Source organism: Silurus meridionalis, chromosome 23 (genome assembly GCF_014805685.1).
Source record: "Silurus meridionalis isolate SWU-2019-XX chromosome 23, ASM1480568v1, whole genome shotgun sequence".
Lineage (NCBI taxonomy): Eukaryota > Metazoa > Chordata > Actinopteri > Siluriformes > Siluridae > Silurus > Silurus meridionalis.
The window spans coordinates 10102627-10129036 of record NC_060906.1 but is presented as its reverse complement, the minus strand read 5'-3'; the positions used below and the strand labels follow the sequence as shown (position 1 = coordinate 10129036).

At 36.6% G+C, this 26410-nt stretch overlaps 2 protein-coding genes across 2 annotated transcripts; both read left to right on the top strand.

Annotated features, from left to right (window-relative positions):
- Positions 1-496: 496 nt before the first annotated feature.
- On the top strand, positions 497-7594 carry si:dkey-86e18.1 (uncharacterized protein LOC557342 homolog). The gene is made up of 5 exons (XM_046835633.1): positions 497-772; positions 938-978; positions 1065-1139; positions 4672-4861; positions 7030-7594. Exons 1-5 carry the CDS (start codon positions 706-708, stop codon positions 7413-7415), a joined length of 759 nt encoding a protein of 252 aa, XP_046691589.1. The 5' UTR covers positions 497-705; the 3' UTR covers positions 7416-7594.
- Positions 7595-16163: 8569 nt separating this feature from the next.
- faslg (Fas ligand (TNF superfamily, member 6)) lies at positions 16164-19184 on the top strand. The gene is made up of 4 exons (XM_046836546.1): positions 16164-16595; positions 17214-17259; positions 17369-17425; positions 17772-19184. The coding sequence occupies exons 1-4, from the start codon at positions 16332-16334 to the stop codon at positions 18173-18175; spliced, it is 771 nt and encodes a 256-aa protein (XP_046692502.1). The 5' UTR covers positions 16164-16331; the 3' UTR covers positions 18176-19184.
- Positions 19185-26410: the final 7226 nt, after the last annotated feature.

Below are 26410 nucleotides of genomic sequence, written 5' to 3'. Positions count from 1 at the left end.
ATAAAGAAGGCTTAAATCAATTTTGGGGATGCCCCCTGGAGTGCTTTTAGTTGGTAGTACAAAGAAGGATGTTAACCAAACCGTTAACCATCATGGAGAACATCCCCCCCCCACACACAACTTATTAAACAGTACATTCAGAACTTATAGCAGGATATCTATCTATCTATCTATCTATCTATCTATCTATCTATCTATCTATCTATCTATCTATCTATCTATCTATCTAGAAAAAAAAAACACTTTCCACCTTTGCACATTATTGTCACATGGCAGCAATTTTCCAAATACCTTTCATTTTAACAATACAAAATATGAAGTATTAGTAAGTATTAATAAGTAACGTCAATAAAAACCTATTTTTATTATAATAAATGTTAACAATTAATGCAGTGGAGGGTTACATTTGTACCCTCATTGCGATATTCACACTGTTCATAATTTAAATCTAATCACAGGGGGCGCTAATGCAACCATGTACTTGAGGAATAGGAGAAGAAGAAGAAGAAGAAGAAGAAGAGGAGAAAAAAAGACAACAACAACAACAACAACCACTATTAAAATTCCTATAAGCTTGATCTGTATCTTAAGTTTCTCCTGATGATGAAAAGGTCACACCACATGGGACACGCTTGCTGACGTCATTGTAGATGGGTTATTGCGGGTGTCACGTGATTGCACAGTTTTCACCCCAGAACTACTGGAATGGCTAGGAACGAAGAGAAACAGCTTGGGAAATTAAACCGATTATGGCTTCAAAAAGAAAGAGAGGGTAAATCAAACAACCCCTCTTTTCACTCCTTACGTTTCAGTTTAATCGTTTGTATATATATTTTTTTCTTTTAATGTGTTTTTATGTAACTGATTTTAATGCAATGCTTCTGAATGTATAAACAGTACATGACCTGGGTTTGTCCTAAATCTTTTTTAAATCCAGAAGGTCGCATTAAAGATGTGCACTGCTCAAGACCAAAAATTGTGAGTTATCCCTCCAAGCACACTTCCTCATCTTATCATCCATTTATACTATGCCTTTCTAATGAATGTTACTGTGGTTCCTCTAGGCGACGTTGAATTCTGTTGCAGCCGTGAAAAAATGGATACCGAGCATCAAGAGTGAAATTGAATATTACCTGCAGGTATGGATACACATCAGCACATAGTGGTGGACTATGTTCTATGTAGGAGATGCAACCTAAAGGAGATTGGAGACTGTAAGGTGTTGGCAGGGGACAGTGTAGCTAAACAGCATCGGATGTTAATCTGTAGGATGGTTTTGGAGGTGAAGAAGAAGAAGAAAAGGAGGAGAGTGAGGACTGAAAGAAGAATCAGATGGTGGAAACTGAAGGAGGAAGACTGTAGTGTGAGGTTCAGGGAAGAGGTCAGACAGGGGCTCGGTGGTGGTGAAGAAGTGTTGGATGATTGGGAAACTACTGCAGGAGTGATGAGGGAGGCAGCTAGAAAAGTACTTGATGTGACATCTGGAAATAGAAAGAAAGACAAAGAGACGTGGTGGTGGAATGAGGAAGTGCAGGAAAGCATAAGGAGAAAGAGGTTGGCGAAACAGAATTGGGATCAACAGAGAGATGAGAAAAGTAGGCAGGAGTACAAGGAGATGTGGCAGCGGGTGAGAGGGATGTGGCGAAAGCCAAGGAAAAGGCATATGAGGAGCGGTATGAAAAGTTGGACACTAAGGAAGGAGAAAAGTATTTGTACCGTTAGGCCAGGCAGAGGGACTGAGCTGGGAAGGATAGAGCAATAAAGGATGGAGGCGGAAATGTGTTGACTAGTGAGAAGAGTGTGTTGAAAAGATGGAGGAAGTGTTTGGAGCAGCTGATTAATAAGGAAAATTAGAGAGAAAGTTGGATGATGTGAGTTGGTGAAGCAGGAAGTGGATAGGATTCGTAGGTAGGAAGTGAGAGCAGCTATTAAGAGAATGAAAAGTGTAAAGTCAGTAGGACCAGATAACATACCGGTAGAAGCATGGGGATGTTTAGGAGAGATGGCAGTGGAATTTTTAACCAGGTTGTTCAACAAGATTTTGGAAGGTAAAAGGATGCCTGAGGAATGGAGAAGGAGTGTGCTGGTACCGATCTGTAAGAATAAGGGAGATGTGCAGACCTGCAGTAACTACAGGGGAATTAAGTTGATCAGTCACACCATGAAGTTATGGGAAAGAGTAGTAGAAGCCAGGCTGAGAGAAGAGGTGACCATCTGTGAGCAACAGTATGGTTTCATGCCTATGAAGAGCACCACAGACACATTATTTGCTTTGAGAATGTTGATGGAGAAGTATAGAGAAGGTCAAAAGGTGTTGCATTGTGTGTTTGTGGATTTAGAGAAAGCGTATGAGAGGGTGGAGGGAGAGGAGTTGTGGTATTGTATGAGGAAATCAGAGGGTGTGTCAGAGAAGTATGTGAGGGTGGTGCAGGACATGTATCAGGACAGTGTAACAGCAGTGAAGTGTTGAAGGTAATGGCAGTTTCAAGACATCAGCTTTTTGGCCCATTCTTCCACACAAACATTCTTCAAATCTTGAAGGAGGGCCTCTTCTATGAACTCTGATCTTCGGTTCTATAGATTTTCAATTGGAGGTCAGGTGAAGTGAAGTATGCAGTAGGAACGACAGACTGGTTTAAGGTGGAGGTTGGACTGCATCAAGGATCGGCTCTGAGCCATTTTCTGTTTGCAGTGGTGATGGACAGGTTGACGAGGTCAGACAGAAGTCTTCATGGACTATGATGTTTGCGGATGATATAGTGATTTGTGGTGGGAGCCACCAGGAAGGAGGTGAAAAAGAAGACCAAGGAGGAGGTTTATGGATGTAGTGAGGGAAGACATGCAGGTAGTTGGTTTGCAAGAGGCAGATATAGAGGACAGAGTAGTATGAAGATTGATGATCCGCTGTGGCGATTCCTAACGGAAGCAGCTGAAAGAAGAAGTAGTTGTTGTTGTTACTTTTTACTGGAAAATCTTATTTTACCACATTTTATTGAGTAGTATTTTACTTTTTACATTTAAGAAAAATTGCTGTTTTGAAGTGAATAGAGGTAGTCCCTGAATTAGGATGGAGATGAGTTTAGATGACGCCATCATAACTTGGGGTTTGGTTCTGTGCTGAGGCAATTTTCGGGATAGAACAAAGGTGTGCATTAGTGAGACGACTCGTGTGTGCTTTTGTTTTGTCTTCATACCAAGAAGTATGTGCTTCCAAAACATGTCCATGAACACATCATGCTCCAATCCCTAACGCTGAAGGTTTCACACTGAGTGATGCTGCATTATTTTGCACAGGAAGGCCGATTCCCATTGCCACATTTTATCCTGAAGCTCTGTGGTGTTTTCTTCCCTTTTGCTTTCCAAAATATTACTTTACAGAACTCAAAAAAAAAATCTGTTCAGCACTTTTCCTCAATTTAGCTTAGTGTGATTGGGCATGTCACCATGTTCAGAATGTGACTTCTCAAGAAAAGACTGAAACTGGTGCAGGCATTTGGCTTTTATAAAATGAACTGTCTTTGTTGCATTTTGAGAACCTTTGAGCATTTACTGCTGAATGATGCAGAGAAGCACAGTCAACTTGTCTATAAATTATTTCTCTGCATCTTCTCTCTCATCTTCCCTACTAATCCACTCATTTTACCACACATTGCAGGCACTCCATTTGTTATCAGTCCTGTCAGTTTGTCCCAGTGCAGTTTAATTTCATTTACACTTTTAGATTTCAAATATGCCTTCTCCCATGGTTGTGCCATGCACTGATTTAATTCCTAAAAATTCCGCTTTAATACATAATTTGGAATCAACTTCACGGAAAAGAAGCGGTAAGGTGTCGGTGCTCTCACTCACTGCACAGGAATAGAAAATTAAGTCTGTCCACTTTCCCATTAACTGCGTTTGTAATTTGGTGGAAAGCTCACAAACACGAACAGCAAAAGTTTTTCTGCATCCAGACACCTGCATGCAAAAAAGACTCTTTGTTCTCTCAGGTTTTCTGAGAAGGATTTAACAATGAAAAATGTTTTTAACCAGCCTTATCGTGGCGCTGTCTCACAATATGAGCTAGAGATTTTTATGGAAAGTCTCTCCAATATCATTGTAACTATTAACAGTTAAAATGTACTTCATTAATAATTTAATTTAATAGTTTTTATCAAAATCTACAAAATTGTTGCTCACATTAAGTAGTATAATATTTCAGTGAATGTTAAAAGCGATAAGTTTTTTTCATTTCGTTACATTTCATTTCACATTAAATCAGACGACCCAAACCACCGGGTGGTGACCCAGTACCAGGCCATGGAAGAGTTTCTGCTGTAAGAGCATTGTTAAATTATATATGTATAACACTGTATTATTAATTAAAGAGTCACTATCCAAATTTACATACGGTGAGATTTAAGAAAACCCATTTCGACACTTGCGGCTGGATCAGTTAATCATTAACATATTTAAACATCTCTCAAAAGTTTCAAAATGTATGCACTCTTTATAGAGATGTTATCTGACGATTTCGTGTAAATAAAATGGTAAATAAGTAGATGAACAACCACCCACACCTAACCAGAGTGAGAATATTTTTAAAACGAAACTGGTCCGTGGTGTACAAATGTTTGTGACCCCTGTTTTAAGTAATCACATGATCTATCTGTCTCTCTGTTTTACTTGTAGCAGTCCCAGTTGTCACACTACCCAGAAAGGAAGATAGCAGAGTTCCAGCAGCAAATTGAGCAACTGGAAAAAGAGTACAAGGCGTATCTTAAGAAATTGCGCTTTTTAGACCCCAGCTGTAAACACCAGCCATGGACTCCCAGAGCGTACACCAAGAAGAGGCCAGACTCTAAAGGCCATGAGTGCATTGGTTAGTCAGTGTAATTTATTTGTTCTCATATTATTCACAATTTATTATATATAACACAATTTTTCTCAGTAAATTTATTTCTTAAGGTGCTATTCACATAACATTGTTTACCAGATTTTGGTAACGACCCATGCAATCCACACATACAAAGAAATCAAACCATAGATGTCCATAAATTAAGTTATGTGTAATAATGTGAAATGACACAGGGGTAAAGTATTTACTTACTGAAGCCTCTGTACATACAAAAGCCTCTGTTCATAATGGTAGCTTCAAGACGCCTCCTGTATGAAGAAACTAGCTGCATGCATTTCCCAGGTGTGATTTTGGCCCATTCTTCCACACAAACATTCTTCAAATCTTGAAGGTGGGCCTATGAACTCTGATCTTCAGTTCTTTCTATAGATTTTCAATTAGAGGTCATGTGATTGTCTGGGCCATTCTAGCAGCTTGATTTTGTTTCTCAGAAACCATTTAAGAATTTCCTTGGCTGTGTGTTTGGGATCATTGTGTTGCTGAAATGTTCACCCTCGTTTCATCTTCATCATCCTGGTAGATGGCAGCAGATATTTTTATCAAGAATGTCAGGGTACATTTTTTTCCATTCATCCTTCCTTCAATTAAGTTTGCCAATTGAGTTTGCCAGTATATTTAAAAATATGCTAAAAAAAACAGCCCCACACCATGATGTTCCCAACTCCAAACTTTGGTCTGGTGTTTTTGGGGTTGATGTTCAGTCCTATTTGTCCTCGAAACATGGTGTGTATTATGGCATCCAAAGAGTTCAATTTTGGTCTCATCTGACCAGACTATATTCTCCCAGATTATATTCTCCCAGTATTTTACAGGTTTGTTCAAATGTTGTGCAGCAAACTTTAAAAAAGCTTCAACATGCTTTTTTGACGAGTCTTGCATAATGATGGTGCAAACAGACCATGGCGGTTGACTGCATTACTTTTTTCTTTTTTACAATTGTACCTGCTAATTCCAGGTCTTTCTGAAGCTTTCCACAAGTGGTCCTTGGCTCTTGGACAACTCTTCTGATATTTTTTCACTCCTCTGTCAGAAATCTTGCGAGGAGCACCTGGTCATGGCTAGTTTATGGTGAAATTATGTACTTTCCACTTCTGGATTATGGCCACAACAGTGCTCACTGAAAGATTCAGAAGTTTTGAAATTCTTCTTTAACCAAAGCCATCAGTATGTTTAGCAACAATAAGGTTGCGAAGGTCTTGAGCGAGTTCTTTGCTTTTACCCATCATGAGATGTTTCTTGTATGACACCTTTGTAATGAGACACCTTCATACAGGGACTGAACCAGCTGATATTAATTTGCACTATCATGATTGCTTTCTAATTACTAATTGATTTCAGCTGGTGTCTTGGCTTTCCATGCCTTTTTTCACCTCCCTTTCATCGTGTGTTTAATACCTTTCCCTAGTGCCATTTCACATTATTACACATAAATCTATGGACATCTATGGTTTGATTTTTGCTTGTGTGGACTGCATAGGTTTGTTTTCAACATCTGGTAAAAATATAATGTCAATAGCACCTTAAGAAATATATTTACTGAGAAAAATGTTCAGTACTTATTTTTACCCTTGTATATACACTATATTTCCAAAAGTATTGGGTCACCTAGTCATAAGTATTGCATCTGATTTTTGAGCATTACATTCCACATTTAATCCCACTTTGCTCTTATAATTCCTTCACTCTTCTGGGAAGATGTTCCACTAGATATTGGAGTGTGCTTATAGATATTTGTGTTCATCAGCCACAAGGGTATTACGAAAAGCAGGTACTGATGTAGGTGAGGAGTCCTGGGGTCCAATTCATCCCAAAGGTTTTTTAGCAGGGATGAGATCATAGCAGGCGGCCACTCGAGATCTTCTTCTACAAGGCATGTAAACCAGATCTTTTTTGTGCACAGGGGCATTGCCTTGCTGAAACAGGTTTTGGGTTTCCAAGTTCAAGTGAATGCAAACGTCCTGTACAATTGAGTGCCTTAGGCTTTGTGGTAGTTTGGAAAAAAACCACATATAGCAGGAAAGGACAGGTGACCCAATACTTTTGGAAATATTGTGTGTGTGTGTGTATATATATATATATATATATATATATATATATATATATATATATTTTTTTGACATACTTTGTTACAGCCAAGAGACTCTGTGTCCCCGATCAACAATCACCTGCAACAGTTACCACAAAAAAGCAGGATATAAGTATTTCACCTATTGGACCTACACAGTGCTTTGATCTTCCAGACCAGGATCTTCCACTGTCCTTTGACTACTCCAAGCTAGCAGTAGTAGTAACTGGATCTCGGGTGGCTTCCACAGGACAGCAGAATAAAACTAACACCCTGGCACATGTCCTGCGCAACAGCCTTCCCAACCTTCACACCTCAGTTTTAGCACAAGTTCCAGGAGTGCCAGAGGCGGAGGAGATAAAACCCTCTTCCTGCACTAAACAAAATGATGTAAAGACAGAACATGTGTTGGGACTGAGTTGCTACTCATCATCCTCAGATGAAGAAACTTAAAGTTTGAAATATTTCTGCGAGCTCACTGGTTTTTATAGAGATGTTTAAAAATGTGTTTTTGTGCTTTCCAAAAATCTCAAATATTGCTATAATAAATTACTTAGCAATTATTACACTTGTTTAAAAGTTTCACAATTGGATATTACCAATATTAAAATTTTCAGAAAAAATGTCAAAAATGGCTATACTTCTTCGACCAAATGAGTTTGTTGGTATACTGGTATAACGTCTCTTCTGGAACACATCACCAGCGTAAGGGTGGGACTGGGGTTCTGCTCGAGTGGGTGTTTTTACCTTCATTTCAGCAGTTTCACACTGAGACAATGCAGCTGAAATACACGGAGAAATTACATAATGACCCCACCACAAACGCTGTTGAACCGCATTTGCATCTTACTGAATTATCAGTAAGCAGAGATATGCTGACTCAGAGAGAGAGAGACACGGATGATGCCTCTGTATGAAGCTCATACTTGCTCGACATGCTTGTAAGGCTTCCCACGCCGACCCAAAACCATTCTTCCTTTTTTCTTTAGCAGTGGGAACCACTTAGTGTGTAACGCTTCGGGGAAATGAAGCCTTTGTCAGTAGCGAGGCTTTAATAGGACACCTTAGTGACACGCACACTGAGGGACAGGATTTCCCACATCTGTGGAGGAAATGAAACCTAAGAATCTCTACCTGTATAATACATCATCTGTGAGAGAATTTTCCTTCATAATACACCATATGTTTACTCATCTGACCTCATTCAAAACAGTTACATGTTCTGCATATATAATGCAATATAGTGTAATGTGATCACAGTTCATTGCAAAAGAGTAAAAAACAGGACAGCTATGTGTGTAGTACAACTAAAAATGTATTAGTAATAGTAATTAGTAGCTATTATTCAGCTACATGTTTCAGTAAGGGTGTGTATTCATGATTTAAGATTCAGGTAACTTCAACATAATAGATTTCATTTTAAAATGATAATAAATGATCTGCTTACACAATTTTTACATTTGACTATATAGTAAACAGTTATAGTAGGGGATTGTTTATAATTGCAATATTAAGTGTCACCCACATAAAAAAAGAGTTCCCTTTCTGAGTTTGGTTCCTCTTAAGGTTTCTTCCCCATATCATTTAATGGAGTCCTTTCCTTTCACCAATGCCTCCATCTCTCTTATGAGGAATACATTTAAAGGGATATATTTAAAGATCTAAATTTATTAATTTAAAATGTATACCCTGAATGTATACTTTTCTATAAATCTGTGTTATAATAGTGTCCAGTGTCAAAAACTGTATATTAATAAATTGAATTGTGTGTTGGATGTAGTTTTATATGCACCTTGAACAGTGGTGCTGCAGCCTTAGATATTAAATGTAATAGAATAATACTCGCTGTAGGTGCACGTTTGAAATTGATGAAATTGCAACAATGGTAGTTAATAACATTGATAAATTGTGTAACAAATTACTAATTAAATCATTATATGAATAGCAGAACAAAAATTTGAGCATGTTAAATGTAAAAGTTTATGAGAGTCCAATTACAAAAAAAGACAGAGTAAGTATGATAACTGATGGTAATACAGAACACGATTACTTCGTTATTGCTGCTAAAGGCGGTTCTACAAGCTAATGAATCATAAGGTGTACTTAGTTTTCTACACATGGGTTAGCTTTATGAAGTAAATAATGACACGGTGTAACACGACATGGAGTGATGTTCATCTGAGGTTGTCTTTACCTAATTCTATGGACCAGATAATTTTTTATGTCCTAGTATGTACACTTTTAAAGAAAGTAAACTTTTTTTTTTCACATGAATTCATTAAAGCATTAATTAATTACATTATTTATTTATTTAACATTCAGGGTTCCCACTATGGTTTGACATGAACGATTAAATTGGATGTAATTCTCCAGCTTGCTGGCATGTTTGTCATTTACGCATCTTTCTTCAACATCTGTGACAGACATGTTCCATTACTGCTGACAAATTTCGAATAGCTCATTACGACAAATGTTAAGTGGGTATTAAACTTTCTGGCTGATATAGTCTTGTCATGACACTTCTGGCTAGTGGCTTTTATGTTTTTATAACTTTCATTTTCGTTCACCTGCTGACACGCGAAGAATATTTGCTTGTAGGAAGCAATTTCTTAGAGTACAGGTTTGAAGTGGCTGAACAAAATAGAGATTTAATGACTAATTTATTAAGGGTTAGGATTTCGGTGAAGGACTGGAGTTTGACACTTTGACAACTTCTGTGTTAAAAACCGGTAAGGAGAAATGAGGAAAACTCAGCTGCCAGACAAACCTCAACTGTCTGACGAAATGAAGTTGCTTGTTCCAGTAAACTGTGCATGTGCGTCTGGAGGATATGCAACATAAAGGGCACAAGTCGAACTCATGCCGCTCTCTTGTCTGGTTTAAACAAACCACCAATCTCCACCCCAACACCCACTCTATTCTCATGCAGACCCCTGAGTAATGGAGGATGCACGACTGCAAAATCATGCACACACAAACACACAGAGAGTGTTTCATGTGGAAGCTTCTGTTCCTTCGTGGTTGGTTGAAGGGTTTGTGAAACTATATTCTGCTTCATCACTGTTTATGTAAACAATGAACTGAAATGGTTTGTTAAACTAAGAGTGCATCATGTTCCTTCAATTTGGTAAAAATGTGTATTTGATGAATATGAACTTTTTAAAAGGTTCCCACAGAGACTATGTTAACGTTTCATGTATTTCTTACTGCACATGCTTACTGACAGGATGCTGGTGGTCTTTGGTGCACAATGTGGACCACATTTTTCTAAAAAATGCTTTCTAGGTCATTTAAGAAAAGAAAAGAAAAAAAAGAGGTTTGACACATGACCAATTAAACATTTCCAGCAGTTTTGAAACAAGAGTTAATATTTTTACACCTTGTCACATATGTATTATAATTACATGCTACTTCATTTTCTAACAAATACAGTAACCATGTGAAAGTGTATGGTTTGTAACTGAAAGAGTTAGCAAACCAGTCATACCACCAAAGCCATATTTTAAGAAATTAGAAGTCTTTCTTAACCGTTTGTAGCAAGATACAGAATTAGTCTTGAACAGAACATGGGTCTTGAAACTTTTGTACACCATGGAAAATCTTACCACAGACCTGGTCGGGGGTTTGGGGGACGACGACGACGATGACACACCTTTATGTACTTCTATGTAAAAATGTAGCTGTTGGTCATATACCATATACCCATGTACACACACACACATTTTATATATATATATATATATATATATATATATATATATATATATATATATATATATATATATATAATATCACAAAAGTGAGGACCATACAAATGTGTGTCTTCTATTAGAGCAGTTAAAATTTGGTGCTTTGAGAACAATTCTCTAATACTGACCACTGGATGTTCAACATGGTAGCTCACGACAAATAACTCTCTAAGGATTTGAGAATTAGAAACCAAAAATATGCAGAGGCAATAAGGAGATCAGTAACACCCTGAAATTAATTTACAGTACAGTGACCAGGGTCATACAGAGGTTTCCCAAGATGGTTTTCCCTCAGGACAGACCTCACAAGGGTCCATCAAAAAAGTTAAGTCTGCGTGCTGTGCATCAGGTGCAGAAGCTGGCATCAAAAAACAGATGCATGAGTGCTGCCAGCATTTCTTTAGAGGTTGCAGAAGTGGAAAGTCTGCTCATCAGTGCTCAGACCATACGCCGCATACTGCAACAAGTTGGTTTACATGGCCATCGTCCCAGAAGGAAGCCACTTGTGAAGCTGGCTGAAAAGAAAGCCTGCAAACAGTTTGCTGAAGACAATCTGTCCAAGAGCATGAATTACTTGAAGCATGTCCTGTAGTCTAATGAGACTAGGATAAAGTTGTTTGGCTCAGATGGTGTACAGCATTCCACAAGAAATTACCATTTTAGTAAAATTATCTGGAAAGAAGACAAAGTCAGGATGCTGAATAAGATCACACTTCTTTAAACTAAAAATAACATGCTTAAATTCTAACTGGAATCATTGTCCAGTGATTTGGGGGAAATGAAAGCTGCTTGTCAGTTTATATTAAAGAATGGCACATCTCTAGATGTGATGTGAATTCCAGAAATGACATGAAATTAGCAGAAAGAGTATTGATGAGGAATTGAAAAGAGGCCGTCAGTCGTTTAGTAGTCCATGCCTTCACTGTACAGCATCCATTCACTCTACTACAACTATGCACACTAGTGAAGGAGGCAAGAAACTATTACTGTGGTCAGAGGATTTAATCCCTGTATACAAGCTGTGATAAAAAAAAAATACTGTTGAATTTGATCCTGCAAATCAAGATTCATTTGATTTTCTAAAAAATCTGGAATGATATGCTGAGGTGTTTGCCTGATACTTTGCCTGGAGCACTAATTCAGACTACAGAATAAGAAATATGTTACAGAGAAAACAGGCACTGCTTGAAGTGTTATGTCTGATCTCAGTTAACTGCGATAAAATATCTGACATGCACGTGTGAAAAGTGGAGCACCCGTGGCATTTTCAGAGCGATTATTTGAGTTTAAAACCTTGTGTGGCAATCCTGATATTACTCAGTATGATGCTGGATTGAATCTGCTTTAATTAACAAATGTGATCCCCTCTAACCTCTTCTACTGTTGCAATGCATGTCACACATGTTTCTGAATACAATGACTTTATTGCTAAGATGATACATTTGTACAACAGTAATTATAATTTGAAAACAAGTCATCCTGTGCTAACACTAGGTGTTAAAAAGACATTTTAAACCACATATGAATGTATGAAATCCACACAATTAGCAAAGAAAATTCTGTCCCAATGTAGTCCGCAAATGCTGGCCTTTAGGAAACGGATTTCCACCACCCTATTTCCATTAGCGCTAAATTATGCATTCTGATAACCCAGATCAGGTAACTGCACATCTGTATTAAGTAAAGCTATGGGTTCTGTAGTAAAATGGTTAGATGTCCCCTAAGAGTACACTTTGTTGCTGATGATGCCTTGGTTAATGACTTTCTGCATTTTATGCATTTCTGTCCAGATAAAGTTGTACTTTGAACTTAAGCTTATACTTTTAAAATTACAGTTCCTGCAGTTGTTCTTATGGAAATATCTGCAATAATTTGTGCATGTAACAAACATACATGTAGACTAACGTTTCTTTAACTGGTGTTAAAGAGTTGCTAATACATTCGAGTGCATTTAGGCTAATAGCTAAAGTTGTCAAAGTTGTATACATTTAGACTAATGCAGGCATAATAATGCTGTAGTTGTTACTGTATCATAATACATTTATACTAAAGTAGTTCAAAATGTCACAAAAGGCTGGATTTGGTTGGAAATGTAGCATTTAGGTCTATTAGAGCTGTAAACTGCAATCTGATCTTGATCTAGATAAAGTTTTGTCACATTAGACACGTCTTAATGCGACTACTGACAAGCTAAGATAAGAGAAAGGGTCTTATTTTGCATCTCGAAAAAACCAAAAGAAACAAAAGAATTGTTTAGTCATCAGATAATACAAGGTGTATGTGTCAACTATGCCAAAATGACTGGATTGATGGTAACAGTGGCCTTTCTATTAAAGGGGATGATTTAAGACACACAAAGCAGCAATCATTTTCCTGCTGGCCTGATAATAAGACCATTCAATCCAGAGGAGCCACTTCTCCTTTAAAGGTTTTATGGAAGAAAACCCTGAGTTTGACTTTATGTACCAAAATGGAACAGTTGCAATGGAAAGATAACCACATTGTGAAAGCTCAACAAGGCCTCGAAGAAAAGAATGAGGTCTTGACTAAACACAATGGAGACTTAGCTATTCTGGTTTAATTTGGGAAGTAACTTGCTGTTTGTGTATGTACAGTTATTGTTCTCATTATTTTTTAGTGCATCATATGATACTGTATGTGTTCCATTGTTTCATGTGATGATTCTTGAATCCATTCTAAACCCATTAAAGATTTTACATATAGTCTAAATTTCACGAGAATCCCGTGTGATAAGTTTGGCCAATTGGATAGAGGAATAACTCATTTGCATGAAATGATGACACAATAATGGTTAATAATTGTAGATATAGCCAAATTATTTTAAGAGAAGCCTGTGTGATACGCTTACCTTCATGGAGCAACAACTGGTGTGCGGTAATGAGGTAATGACCCAATAATGAGGTAGACTCTCTGAGAGCTGAAGGAGGACAACTCAAGGCAGGGATTCACTGCCATTGGACACCTGCCCAAAAGAGAAGGTAGATATGATGCTTCAGGGCTAAAACTATCAAAAGGGTAAGAAATTACAAACTGCCTCAACCCACATTTTACACCAAGATATATGTCAGAATTGCATCATCTCAAAATATTTTAAATATCATAGAGATAATCATGTTAGAAATTCAAATTAATAAACTTTAATCAGTGTTCTAGGAGTATGGAAGACCATCTCTGACCAAAGATGTACTTGATCATGATTACCATTTGAACAAAAATATCACCCAATGATTTAGGCTCATTACTAAATCATTAACTCAAAACTTAATATGCATTTCGAGCTGAATCCCATTTACATTACCAGTGAGAAGAACAGTATAAAATATCTGAGCAGGAATATTCCTGTGTACTTTTTGACTGCAGTATTTCATGTATTTTGTCACTAATAGGCGGTAATAAACTTCTCCTTCATTATAATTTTTATTATGTATTTATTATTATTATTATTATTATTATTATTATTATTATTATTATTATTATACTATCTATCTTTCTTTCATTTATATGGTAACCATAATGTCTCATTAAAAAAGTATGGTAATAACATAACGATAACCATCACCATAAATCATCACCATAAACTACCACAAGGCATTTCCAAAAAAAACAATATTTTGCAGAAAACACACTGATCAAAATTAGAGAACAACAATGACTGTAGCATGAAAAAAGATTACAACAAAATTTCCTGAAGGTTACAACAGTCAGCAATTAGTAGGAAGTGTACAGGCCTCTGCTCTGAATGACTTCAGCACATCTGCAGCCACAGGACAGCACTAGTCTCTCACACTGCTCTGGTGTGATTTTGGTCCACTCTTCTTCCAGTCTCCTCCACAGTTCGGTGACTGTAGTGGGTTTCTTGGCCATAACTTTGTCGCCAAGGATTTTCCAGAGGTTCTCTATTGGGTTAAGATCAGGACTCTGGGCAGGCCATGTCATTATTTCAATGTTTTCAGTTTCAAGGAACTGCTTTACCCGTTTTACTGTGTGACATGGAGCGTTGTCCTGCATGAACACTGCGGGCTGATTGGGTGATGAACGCAGGGAAGGAACCATATTTTGTTGAAGAAGGTTCTGATAAACATTTGCATTCACTCTGCCATGTAGCTGTATAAGAGGCCCAACTCCTGCTGCAAAAAACATGCCCCAAACCATGACACTTCCTCCTCCACTTTTCACTAACTTCTTTATACACTTTGGGTTCAGTCTTTCTCCAGTTTGTCGCCGAACATAATGTTTCCCATCGGACCCAAATAAATTAATCACTGAAGTGAACTTTGGACCAGTTCTCCTCTGTCCACACAACATGCTCCTCAGCAAAGCTTAGTCTAGCCTTTTGATTCTTTCTGCTAATGAGAGGTTTGGTCACTGCAGAGTGGGCTTTCATTCCAAATGCTCTTAAACGTCGAGACACTGTATGACGAGACAGATCCTTACCCTGTTCAGCACTGAAGTGGTGAGCAATTCCAGCTGCAGTGTAGAAACGATTGCCCATTGAGATCCTCTGCAGTATCCTGTCCTCTCTTGTATTTGTCTTCCGTGGACGACCAGCCTTCTTGGCGGACTTGAATGAGTTTGTGATTTTGTAAAGATTCAATATTCTTGAAATCACAGATTTGGAACGACCAACTTGTCTTGCTATGGCTGATAGGGTCATCCTTTTGGCCTTCATCTGGACAACCCTCTGCCGGAGGCTTTCAGTCACTTTAGAACGGCCCACCATCTTGCAGAGTCAGTGAAACTGGAAGTTAGGCTGCCAGTTAAATAGGGGTTGACAGATAATCAAGGAAATTAGCACCAGGTACCAGATTAACACCAATAACTGGGAGGTATCTGAAATTGTTTTTTAATTTTATTTATTTATTTATTTATTAATTTTTGGGAACATCATGCTTGACCTTAATTATTGACAGAAGCAGGGAAAAAAATGCTTCAGTAATGTTTGCTTCAATGCATCAACTTTGTCTTTAAGCACCAATCATCATGGTTTTGGCATACACTAAATTTACTCTGATTAATTTTCTAACACAATTGCCACCAAAAATATCTCCAGAATATCCTGTGGTGTAGCAACATCTTATTTTGAAATAATCAGCAATAATATCATGTAACTGTAGCATAGTTCTTGATAATAATATATGTGCTTTTTGGTATGCATCAGGTGGGCTAATACACTGCTTTGTCAAATTTATAAACATCATTATAAATTTCCAAGATTACTAATTGCAACAAAAGAAAATCAAATGTGGTTCTGAAGATTACTTTCATGTTCATTGAAGACTATGTAAATGAACAGCTATTGATGTGACAGATTTGTGACCTGGCTGATTTAAGATAATGAAAGAGGGTTTGTCTTCCCATGATGTCATCACCTTCAGTATATAAAATCTAATGGGCAGGGAGAATTTTCTGCAAAGACAAAGAGGAAAGAAAGAGACCTAGAAAGAAAGTAGGAAGAAGAAGAAGAAGAAGAAGAAGAAGAAAAAGTAGAAGTAGAAGAACGTGGGTGGAAACTGCTGAATCTGTCTTTTTTTAAGGAGGTGATATATTGTGTCAGACACACACAGTAATCATTCAGAGATTGACACACAGAGAAGCAGCCATGCACGGGTACACATACCCTCCAGTGTTCACAGTTGATGCTGCAGGTGGCTTTCAGCGTCAGCATCAGGCTGAAGGTATTGAACCTCCTCCGATTCCCTGCTGGACATTTCCTCCTGCTCAAGTTCGGGTCAAAAAAAGCGGTAGAGTAACAAACTCTGCAGGATGCCTCCTGATTATGGTCCTCCTGACCATTTTTGCTGCAATGGGACTCGGGGCCTATCAGATCAGGAAGCTGCAGACTGAGCTGTTACAAATGAAAGAGGTGAGGCTTATCTATATGTCTCTCTGTTTTCAGGCTGACTGTTTGTGTAAAAATAGTAACATGATCAAATATGCAATCACTTGATGTAAAAATGTTTTTATAAGAAGCCTGACTATTTGTCCTTACAACAGAGTTGGACTGTGACTGATGATTCATAATCACTATTAAAAATACATACAAAATTGTAATGATATAATTTATAAATATTGGTCACATTTCTATCATTCAAACTGGTTCTGAAATAAATTAAGCTATTTCTTTGTGTCAAAAAACCTTCTTTTTGGTCTGGTGCATAATGCCTTCTCATTGCACAAGACCAAAAAGTTTTTAGATACAAAGCAAATGTCTAACAGGTGGGGTTTTTTTTCCACAATTTGACATTTACTGGAGCGTTTTAAAATTTACATAAGCTTGTGGTCACAGGTCCAGCAGAACAGGAAGTCCTATGCTCAAACCAGAGAACATGGTTTTGCTTTCTTGTGAACTCAAGCTGAGCATCATGCATCTATTTAAGCAGTCGCATTAAGTGCTAGCATATTTTTGAGCATGCATGCATGCCAGCCAAAAATATAATTGATATCAGATATGTGATGTAAACATTGATTTCTTTTATGTCAGGAAATGCCACCACAGACTGAAAGCAATATGCCACAGAAGCAAATCGGTAAGTGGCAAACCTTCTTTAATCTCCCAGCTTATTATTCAAAATTAAATCTACTATGCTTTCAAATGTAAATATGTTAACATTTCATTATATATTGATTTTTTTAAAGGGTACCAACAAGATTATGTAAGAGAGACCAAGCATAAACCAGCTGCACATCTAATTGGTAAAGAATCCTAATGTATTATGAATTGTAATTACACCTTATCCAAATGCCAAATTGTAATAAAAATACCAGGCAAACACCTACTGCATATTTCATTGTTAAAAAGAGCAGTACTACAAACAGTTACTAATATTTAATAGTGTATAATTTAGTTTAACCCGAACAATTCCACCTTATCCACATAAATTTGCACCAAACTACATTTGTTATTTGTTGAACACTCACATAACCAATCAGTTATAGCTCACTAATCTTACACAGGCGATACTTTCATTTCATATAACTGGACCTGGAACTATACTTCTTTTTTACCAAAACTGTCATCTTTTCTTCTTATCCTATTTAGGACAAACCCAGGATAATAAATCGAAGACCCTGAAGTGGGAGTCGAGGCATGGTCGTGCTTTTACAGATGGCATTCTGTATCGTGATGGTGGTTTACAAGTGAATGATACGGGCCTGTACTTTGTCTACTCACGCGTGCAGTTCCTATCAACATTCTGCAAACCAAGGGACTCCCTGAACCACATCGTGTACATAAAGAGAGGGGAACGAGTAATAAAACTCATGAATGATCATCGAGAAGGCTTCTGCCAAGTCAGTAAAAATGAACTGTGGTCAGCTGGAAGTCACCTTGGCTCTATTCATCAGCTCAGACAGTATGACTGGGTATTTGTCAATGTATCAGAGCCAACCCGGCTCAGTTCCGACCACCAAAGTAATTACTTTGGCCTTTTTAAACTTCCATAAGCTTTCAATGTGTTGCTCAAATGTTTGACTGGCCAATGTCTTGAGGAAATATGAATAGTGTATTTGAATGGCCAAATTGGCTGTTATATAATGTTTACCACTAACACTACCATGCTCTTGCTGTAAGTTGCAGTAGTGTTAATTATTTATTTTATACATTCTTATTATGAACCGAATTTCTGAGAATTATTTTAACTGTAATCAATATAATAAGGCGGTCATATTGACCATAAAAATACATAAAAATCTATATAATATATTTTTTCGCAATAATTAGTGTTTATTAAGTAAGAGAACAATGTTGTACAAATAAATCTCTTTAATAAATAAATGGTTATGCATTGCACAAATATTACTATTTTTGTTACTATTTTAAATGGCTTAGTTAATGTCCACTCAAAAAAAAAAAAAACATGTAGTTAGCATGATATCACACAGTTGTTGATGATGGCAGGGGAAACAGTGGGCTGATACAGGGAGTGAAAGAGGAAAATATGCTAAATAGTACAATTAACATAGTTTCCAGGTTTGTTTCGATACTGACCATAGAATTAACATTTTGTTTCACAAGTCATTACATTTTTCTTTTAATATTTTATCAATTATCAAACGCTTTAAATGTTTTCAACTTTCAGCAAAGAGATGCAGCCTATTCAGAGTTGCACACTGAGGTCTTAAAGACTCAATTCTGCAATGTTGCAGTTTCATTCCTCATCATTTCTGCAAAGACCCTCATGCTGGCTTCATCTCAAAGCCACATAGATACAAGTAGTCTTGCTGTCTCTAAGATACACACACACACACACACACACACACACACACACACACACACACACACACACACACATTCAGATTTCTGCTGCTGACGCAGAACACTGTGTCTTTTCTTAGTTTCCTTCCTGTGTTATAACTTCAGCGACAGTACGTAAAATTTCAGTCTGTTAAATTTGGTCAAAACATGTAAAGTGTAATTTAAACTGCATTTCACTTATGATTTCCAATAAAACAATATGTTTTGAATGACACTTTTTTGTGTGTTGTGCAAATAAATGGAGTGAAAGTTAAGTATTGTAAAAAAAAATTTAAATAACCTGGATGCATAGATTTTTATGGCTGTGTGGCTGGTATTAGAACTGACTAAACACATTTAAATTCATATTTTAAATTAATCATAATACATCTGTCATTAATTAAGTGATTGTGATTAACCTCCTCCAAGAAAAGAGGATTTTCTTCTTTTTTTTTTTTTTACATCTTCTTGGTGTAATCCATGGTTGACAAAGAGATTGCAAAACACTTATGGCTTTTTGATCAGGAAAGGAGTTAAAAATAATTTTCAAAACATTAAGCTGTACAACCCCAATAAAAAAAAAGTTGGGATGCTGTGTAAAATGTAAATAAAAACAGATTGCCATTTTTGGCAAATCAGTGATTTTCTCATTAACCCAGAGGTTCGGCACCTGACATTGTGGTGTGCCAACAACAATCTTGCACTCAACACTGAGAAGACTACACTACACTTCCATCTACACTGACTAGCTTCAAATTCCTTGGTGTCCATATATTTGGGTTTGTTTTTTGGTCACTCAACAATGCCACACTAATCAAAAAGTCACCACAGTGCCTTTAATCCAACTCGGCACATTTATACACGTGAGTCAGGATACCTTGGTGTCACTTTTTGATGCCCTGGGTACCCCTTTTGTGCCATTTTTCAACATGCAGGGTTAGGGGTAGGGTTTGGATTAGTTAAAACGGGTTAGGGTAGTTGGTGAGAACTACCCTAACGGCACTTTGATATTAAAAAGTCTTTTATTTATTTATTTTAAAATACAAAAATCACCTAACACGTCAAATTTCAATGCTGCAGGCTCTGGTTCAGAGTTCTATAAAAGTCTATGGGAATCCCTGCACGTTGAAGAATGACACTTGCCATCAAAAAGTGATGCCAATGGATCCTGATGTGTTCGATCAGAATGCCCTTCAACAGGGTTGAAAACTGCCCAAGAAGATCACTGGTCTTCAGCTACTCTTAATTAGAGTCTTCAAACACTGCCTCCAAAAAATGAGAATCATTATCAAAGACACCTCTCACCCCAAGCCATGGACTGTTCATCTGGGAGATGGTATAGGAGCTTTTGCTGTCGCACCAGCAGACTCAGGAACAGTTTTTTCCCTCAGCTGACAGCCTACTGAACTCTATCAATAAATGATGATCTCTACATCCAACTCAGTCAACGTAACACTACTCAAAGACTGCATTGTACATTAACATGTCTCCATACTGTAAGCTTGCATTGTTTTCCAAGTTGCCTCGTACTGCATACTGCTGCACATTCTCTTACTGTTGCACAAATTACAAGATTCTGACTCATGTTGCCTTTTTGCACTGTTGTTTTGGTCACTACACTGTCATAGACACTTTTAATTAATAACCTTCTGTGTTTATCTTCACATTTTCACAGGTTTAGAGGTACATCAGAGAAAGGAAATATAAGACATATGAAAAGTCTTGAGAATGTATCTATCTCTACAACTCCCCCCATAATGCAGGTTCTGTTAAGACCACTACAAACTTTTTCCATGTCAACCACTAAATATGAGTCATTACCAAAAACTGGCAAATTACTTGTTTCTGTGCAGAGCAGGATGGAAATAATGGATAGAGCTTTCATTCTGATAAGTAGTATTTTGCTGATTTTACAAACTGAAAAATGTTTTCAAATACATTTCCAAGTAATAAATATATACACACACACACATATATATATATATATATATATATATATATATATATATATATATATATATATATATATATATATATATATATATATAAATAGATTTATTTATTTACATTGCTATTTGCACTTCTAACTAGAAGAATTGGTTGAGATTCTATCAGCATTTCATTGCCTCTCTACTTGTACTCTGCATAATGACAATAAAGAACAAATTTAATCTATTCTAATATACACTAATGTACCCCCATACCAACAGAGATGCTTCTTTTTTTACTTTTTGTGCTGATGATAAGCCAGGTGGTCCCTCTCTTCTTTACTCTGGAGGATGCAGCATCCATGATTTAGAAAACATTTACATTTAAATTTGACTACAGAACAGTTTTACACTTCGTCTTAGTCCATTTAAAACGCACTTTTGCCCAGGGAAGATTGTGGTGTTTCTGGTTTGCATGTGGCTTCTTCTTTGCATTATAAAGCTTTAACTTGCATTTGTAAAAAACACAGCAATCTGTGTCCATAGACACAGACAATGATTTTTTTATGGTGTTTCAGAGCCCATGTTGGCATTTCAGAGCATTGTAGATTATGAGATATTCAAAGTCTTTACAATCTGAACATTATTCTGAAATTGTTTTTTCAAGTGTTACTGACCTGTTTAACCAAATCCAATCGTGGTAATGACCTGTTTAACCAAAGAGTGTGTCCGGGCAGGGGTGTCCAAGTGTGTACAGTGGAACACTATGGTGTCAAATTATCAAGTGTTGCACCTCATTGACATGACCAAGAACAGGATGTCCCTTCAAAATGGACAAAATATCAAGAACAAGAACTAGAAATAAATCTTAGAGAGGATGCAAGGAGACATATTAAAGGAGCCACAGGAATATCTGGCAAGTACTGCTTACTCTATGCATGTTACAACAATCTCAAGTAGTGGACGTTGTAGCTCAATGGTTAAGATGTTGGACTTCTGATTGGAAAGTGAGTGTGAGTTCTAATTTAAGCAATACTAAACATCCACTGATGGGCCCTTGAGCAAGGCTTTTAACCCTCGGCTGTATGAATTAGATATCTGTCACTCTGGACAAAGGTGTCTGCCAAATGTATGTTAAAAAAAAAATTGTCAAATAAATAAATAAATGAATGAATAAATCAAAGTCCTCCTTAATCACCCAATGAAGGTTGCCTTGGATCAAATAAATCATATTACATGCAGGCACATGTTTGAGAATGCATGCATGCCAGCCAGAAATGTATCAATGATATATTTCTTTTTTGTGTCAGGAAATGCAACCACAGACTGAAAGTAGTACACCGCAAAGGCTAGTCGGTAAGTGACTATCGTGCTTTAATCTCTCACCCTATCTTGTTTTATCTAACTGATATGAAAGGAACCATGCCTACAAAGATAAATACGATATCATGCACTATTTAATTACTTTTGCACGACACTAAGTAGACGAAATTAAGGAAAACAAGCATACACCAGCACATGCACATCGAATGGGTAAAGAGAGAATCTGACTGCTATAAAGTATAATTACATCTTATTTAACTACCAAAAAGTGATCCAAAAAATGCAGCAAGACACAATCTACATATTTTGATAGACAGCAAACAATGTGGCAAACAATTTGGTCTAATAGGTATATGTATAATTGTGGTAGTATCACGTTATATCGCTGAATATATTCCTTCAGCTGGAACTGGGGCTCTGAACAAGATTAACTAAATCGTGTAGCTAGACATGGAAACCTGAAGACCCAAAGCATAAATCCAAGTAAATAGGTGGTAGTTTGATAGATCTTGAGTAAAGAAAGAGTGAAATACAATAACAATATCAAGATTTGGTAGACTCTTAGTCAGACTTTGACTAAAAAAATTCTATATTACAAGCATAAGGTGATTAAACCTTAGGGCTTGAATTAAATAAATATAGCTTTGTAATGTTCCACTGCACAAGTTTCTGTTTTTATATGGAAAACATGCCAATTCATTACATACATGTAGATTAAATGTAGGCGATGTGTCGGTTAAATAGTGAAATGAATACTGAACCAACATGGCTTCTTTTCCGTACATCAACACCATGCTACCATGGAATGGCCTGCCCAGTCACCAGATCAAAATTCCATTGAACTGCTCTGTAATTAACTGGATTGAACTGTCTGGACGACCAGAGAGTCTAAAGCTGTTATTCATGCTAAGGGAGAATTTATCAATGAAAATACTCTTACCTGTATGTTGATGATATTTGGCAGACACCATTATCTAGAATGACTTATTTTCACACAAATATTGCTTTTATACAATTAAGCAGTTAATGGTTAAAGCCTTTGCTCAAGCACCCAGCAGTTGCTGCTGGATTTTCCTGGCATTTGAACTCAAAGCTTCTGATCACACAACAAAATTATTTTGACATAAACAAAGAGATAATCAAAAAGAACATTTATGTGTCTCTCAAAAATGAAAAATAGGTATATAGATGTATATACTGGTTGATAACAGCATCACATTTTTTTTTTATGTGTGGTAATCAAATGAGCTCATTATTCACCCATGGAAACAGCACACACACACACACACACACACACACACACACACAGAGATATATCCATGTGTGCAAACACCCCCATAGGAAATGGCCATTATGGGCAACCACAAGGATCAATAGTTTGACTCTTAATTTTACTGCAAGTTGCTAAAAAATTGTATCAGGTCTACACCAACCTCACCAGTAAAACGGGAAAGTGACCACACTTGATTTAAAAAATCTTCATATAAGTAATGCTTACTATATGTATAATGCTTATTATATATACGGTACAGACCAAAAGTTTATATATATTATATATACAGTACAGACCAAAAGTTTGGACACACCTGCTCATTCAAAGAGTTTTCTTTATTTTCATGACTATGAAAATTGTAGATTCACACTGAAGGCATCAAAACTATGACATGTGGAATTATATACATAACAAAAAAGTGTGAAACAACTGAAAATATGTCATATTGTAGGTTCTTCAATGTAGGCATCAAGAGAATGCCAAGAGTGTGCAAAGCAGTAATCTAAGCAAAAGGTGGCTACTTTGAAGAACCTACAATATGACATATTTTCAGTTGTTTCACACTTTTTTGTTATGTATATAATTCTACGTGTTAATTCATAGTTTTGATGCCTTCAGTGTCAATCTACAATTTTCATAGTCATGAAAATAAAGAAAACTCTTTGAATAAGCAGGTGTGTCCAAACTTTTGGTCTGTACTGTATACCTTGATCAACTTTGCCATTCTATCAGTTGAACTAGCACAGTAACACCACTGACAGCATTAATTTTAAGTAGTGCCTATATAATGTGGGGAAAAATTGTGTGGAGGTCAGGTGCCTCACTTCGCACCATGCTCTGAGGTAAAGCTCCTTTTTTTGCAAAGCTTCCACAGCGTTGACGGTTTGACAGCTTTTAAAGGTTGATTTTGAAACTCGACACCCACCCATCCACTCAAGATTTAACTAAGCTCTGCAAACCGACCATTGTGCTCTGTTTTTCCTCCTTCTTATCCTGTGTATGTGGTTGGGTGGAGTGGGAAACGTCTTTGTTGCGGTCATCATTCTGATTAATGGTATTTTAAATAGTTTCTAAATTCTTTATATTTATATCACCCAATTTTTACACATAAACTATGTTCTGTCTCACTGATTGAATACAATAATACAAATGGTAAAAGCAGGTAAAATGCAGTTACTGAAAATGAGCAATGAATTGACTGGATTTATTTTTTTAAAAATCACACAGGTTAAACTGGTACACTTCCTGAGTCAAAGATGCGGAAATGATGCTGTAATCTCATTTAAGGATCTATCGAGTTTTAATTGTGTGTCTCAAAAAGGTAAGATATAAAACAGAGGCTTGTTTTAACAACTTAAACCATAGTGGTTTTATACTGCTACATCTCACGTTTTCTGGAGTCTGGGTTCGGACAAATGTTGATGCATCATGTTAGGTGTAATTTATGTGCCTCAATTCAAAATAGGTTAAGAAGGTTAAAACCATACAGAGAACTCTATCTATGAAATGTCAAATGTTCAAAATATGCATTGTGATTCTTGCTGAAATGTGAATTGTAAAATAAAAGGAAATAAATTCAAATGGGGAGTTTATTTTCTGAAACAGTTAAACAATTCAATTATTTTCATTATTTTATATAGACAAAAACACAACTGTACCTCATTTATATCAAAACTTGTGACTTACATAACGTCATACTATTTCAGAAGAAAAAAAAAAATGCTAAGTCATCAGCCAGTCAGTGCCCTTTGGCGGTTTTTGCTCCAGCTGCACTGCATATGCATCACTTTGTTACGTCAAAAACTGCAGTGGTTTAGAGGTACATCAGAGAAAGGAAATATAAGACATATGAAAAGTCTTGAGAATGTATCTATCTCTACAACTCCCCCCATAATGCAGGTTCTGTTAAGACCACTACAAACTTTTTCCATGTCAACCACTAAATATGAGTCATTACCAAAAACTGGCAAATTACTTGTTTCTGTGCAGAGCAGGATGGAAATAATGGATAGAGCTTTCATTCTGATAAGTAGTATTTTGCTGATTTTACAAACTGAAAAATGTTTTCAAATACATTTCCAAGTAATAAATATATACACACACACATATATATATATATATATATATATATATATATATATATATATATATATATATATATATATATATATATATATATATACACATACATACACAGTGCCTTGCGAAAGTATTCGGCCCCCTTGAACTTTGCGACCTTTTGCCACATTTCAGGCTTCAAACATAAAGATATAAAACTGTAATTTTTTGTGAAGAATCAACAACAAGTGGGACACAATCATGAAGTGGAACGAAATTTATTGGATATTTCAAACTTTTTCAACAAATAAAAAACTGAAAAATTGGTTGGACGATTACCAGGATAGAAGCCAGTCAATGTGTGTGTTAATGTATGTCAATGTATGCACCATGCACACATTCACATTTGGGGCAATTTAAAATCGCCAATCTATCTACATGCAAGTTTTTGAATAGTGAGAGGAAGCCAGAGAACCCAGGGGAATCAGATATCAACAACAAGGAGAATAAACAAATGATTGGTCAAACCAGTGACCCTGGAACTATACCTTTTTAATCCATAGCGCCAACATGCCACAAGTAATAAACTATGAATAAAAATATGGCATAAATGAGTACAAGTAAGACACAGTGTAAAAGGCAGAGGGTGTTGGTTGAGCTTTGTACATTGTACAAGGTGCCTATAACGAACATAATTGAAAACAACAGGCCTATCGAACAGTTTCATTTGGTGGAGTAGTTCGTATTTTATATAATAAAATAGAAGCATCAATAGCAGTAACAGTAACAGACGGGAACACAGTTCAATTCGGAGGCATACAAGTATCTGGACATGCTCAGATTCTAAAAAAAAAAAAAAAAGC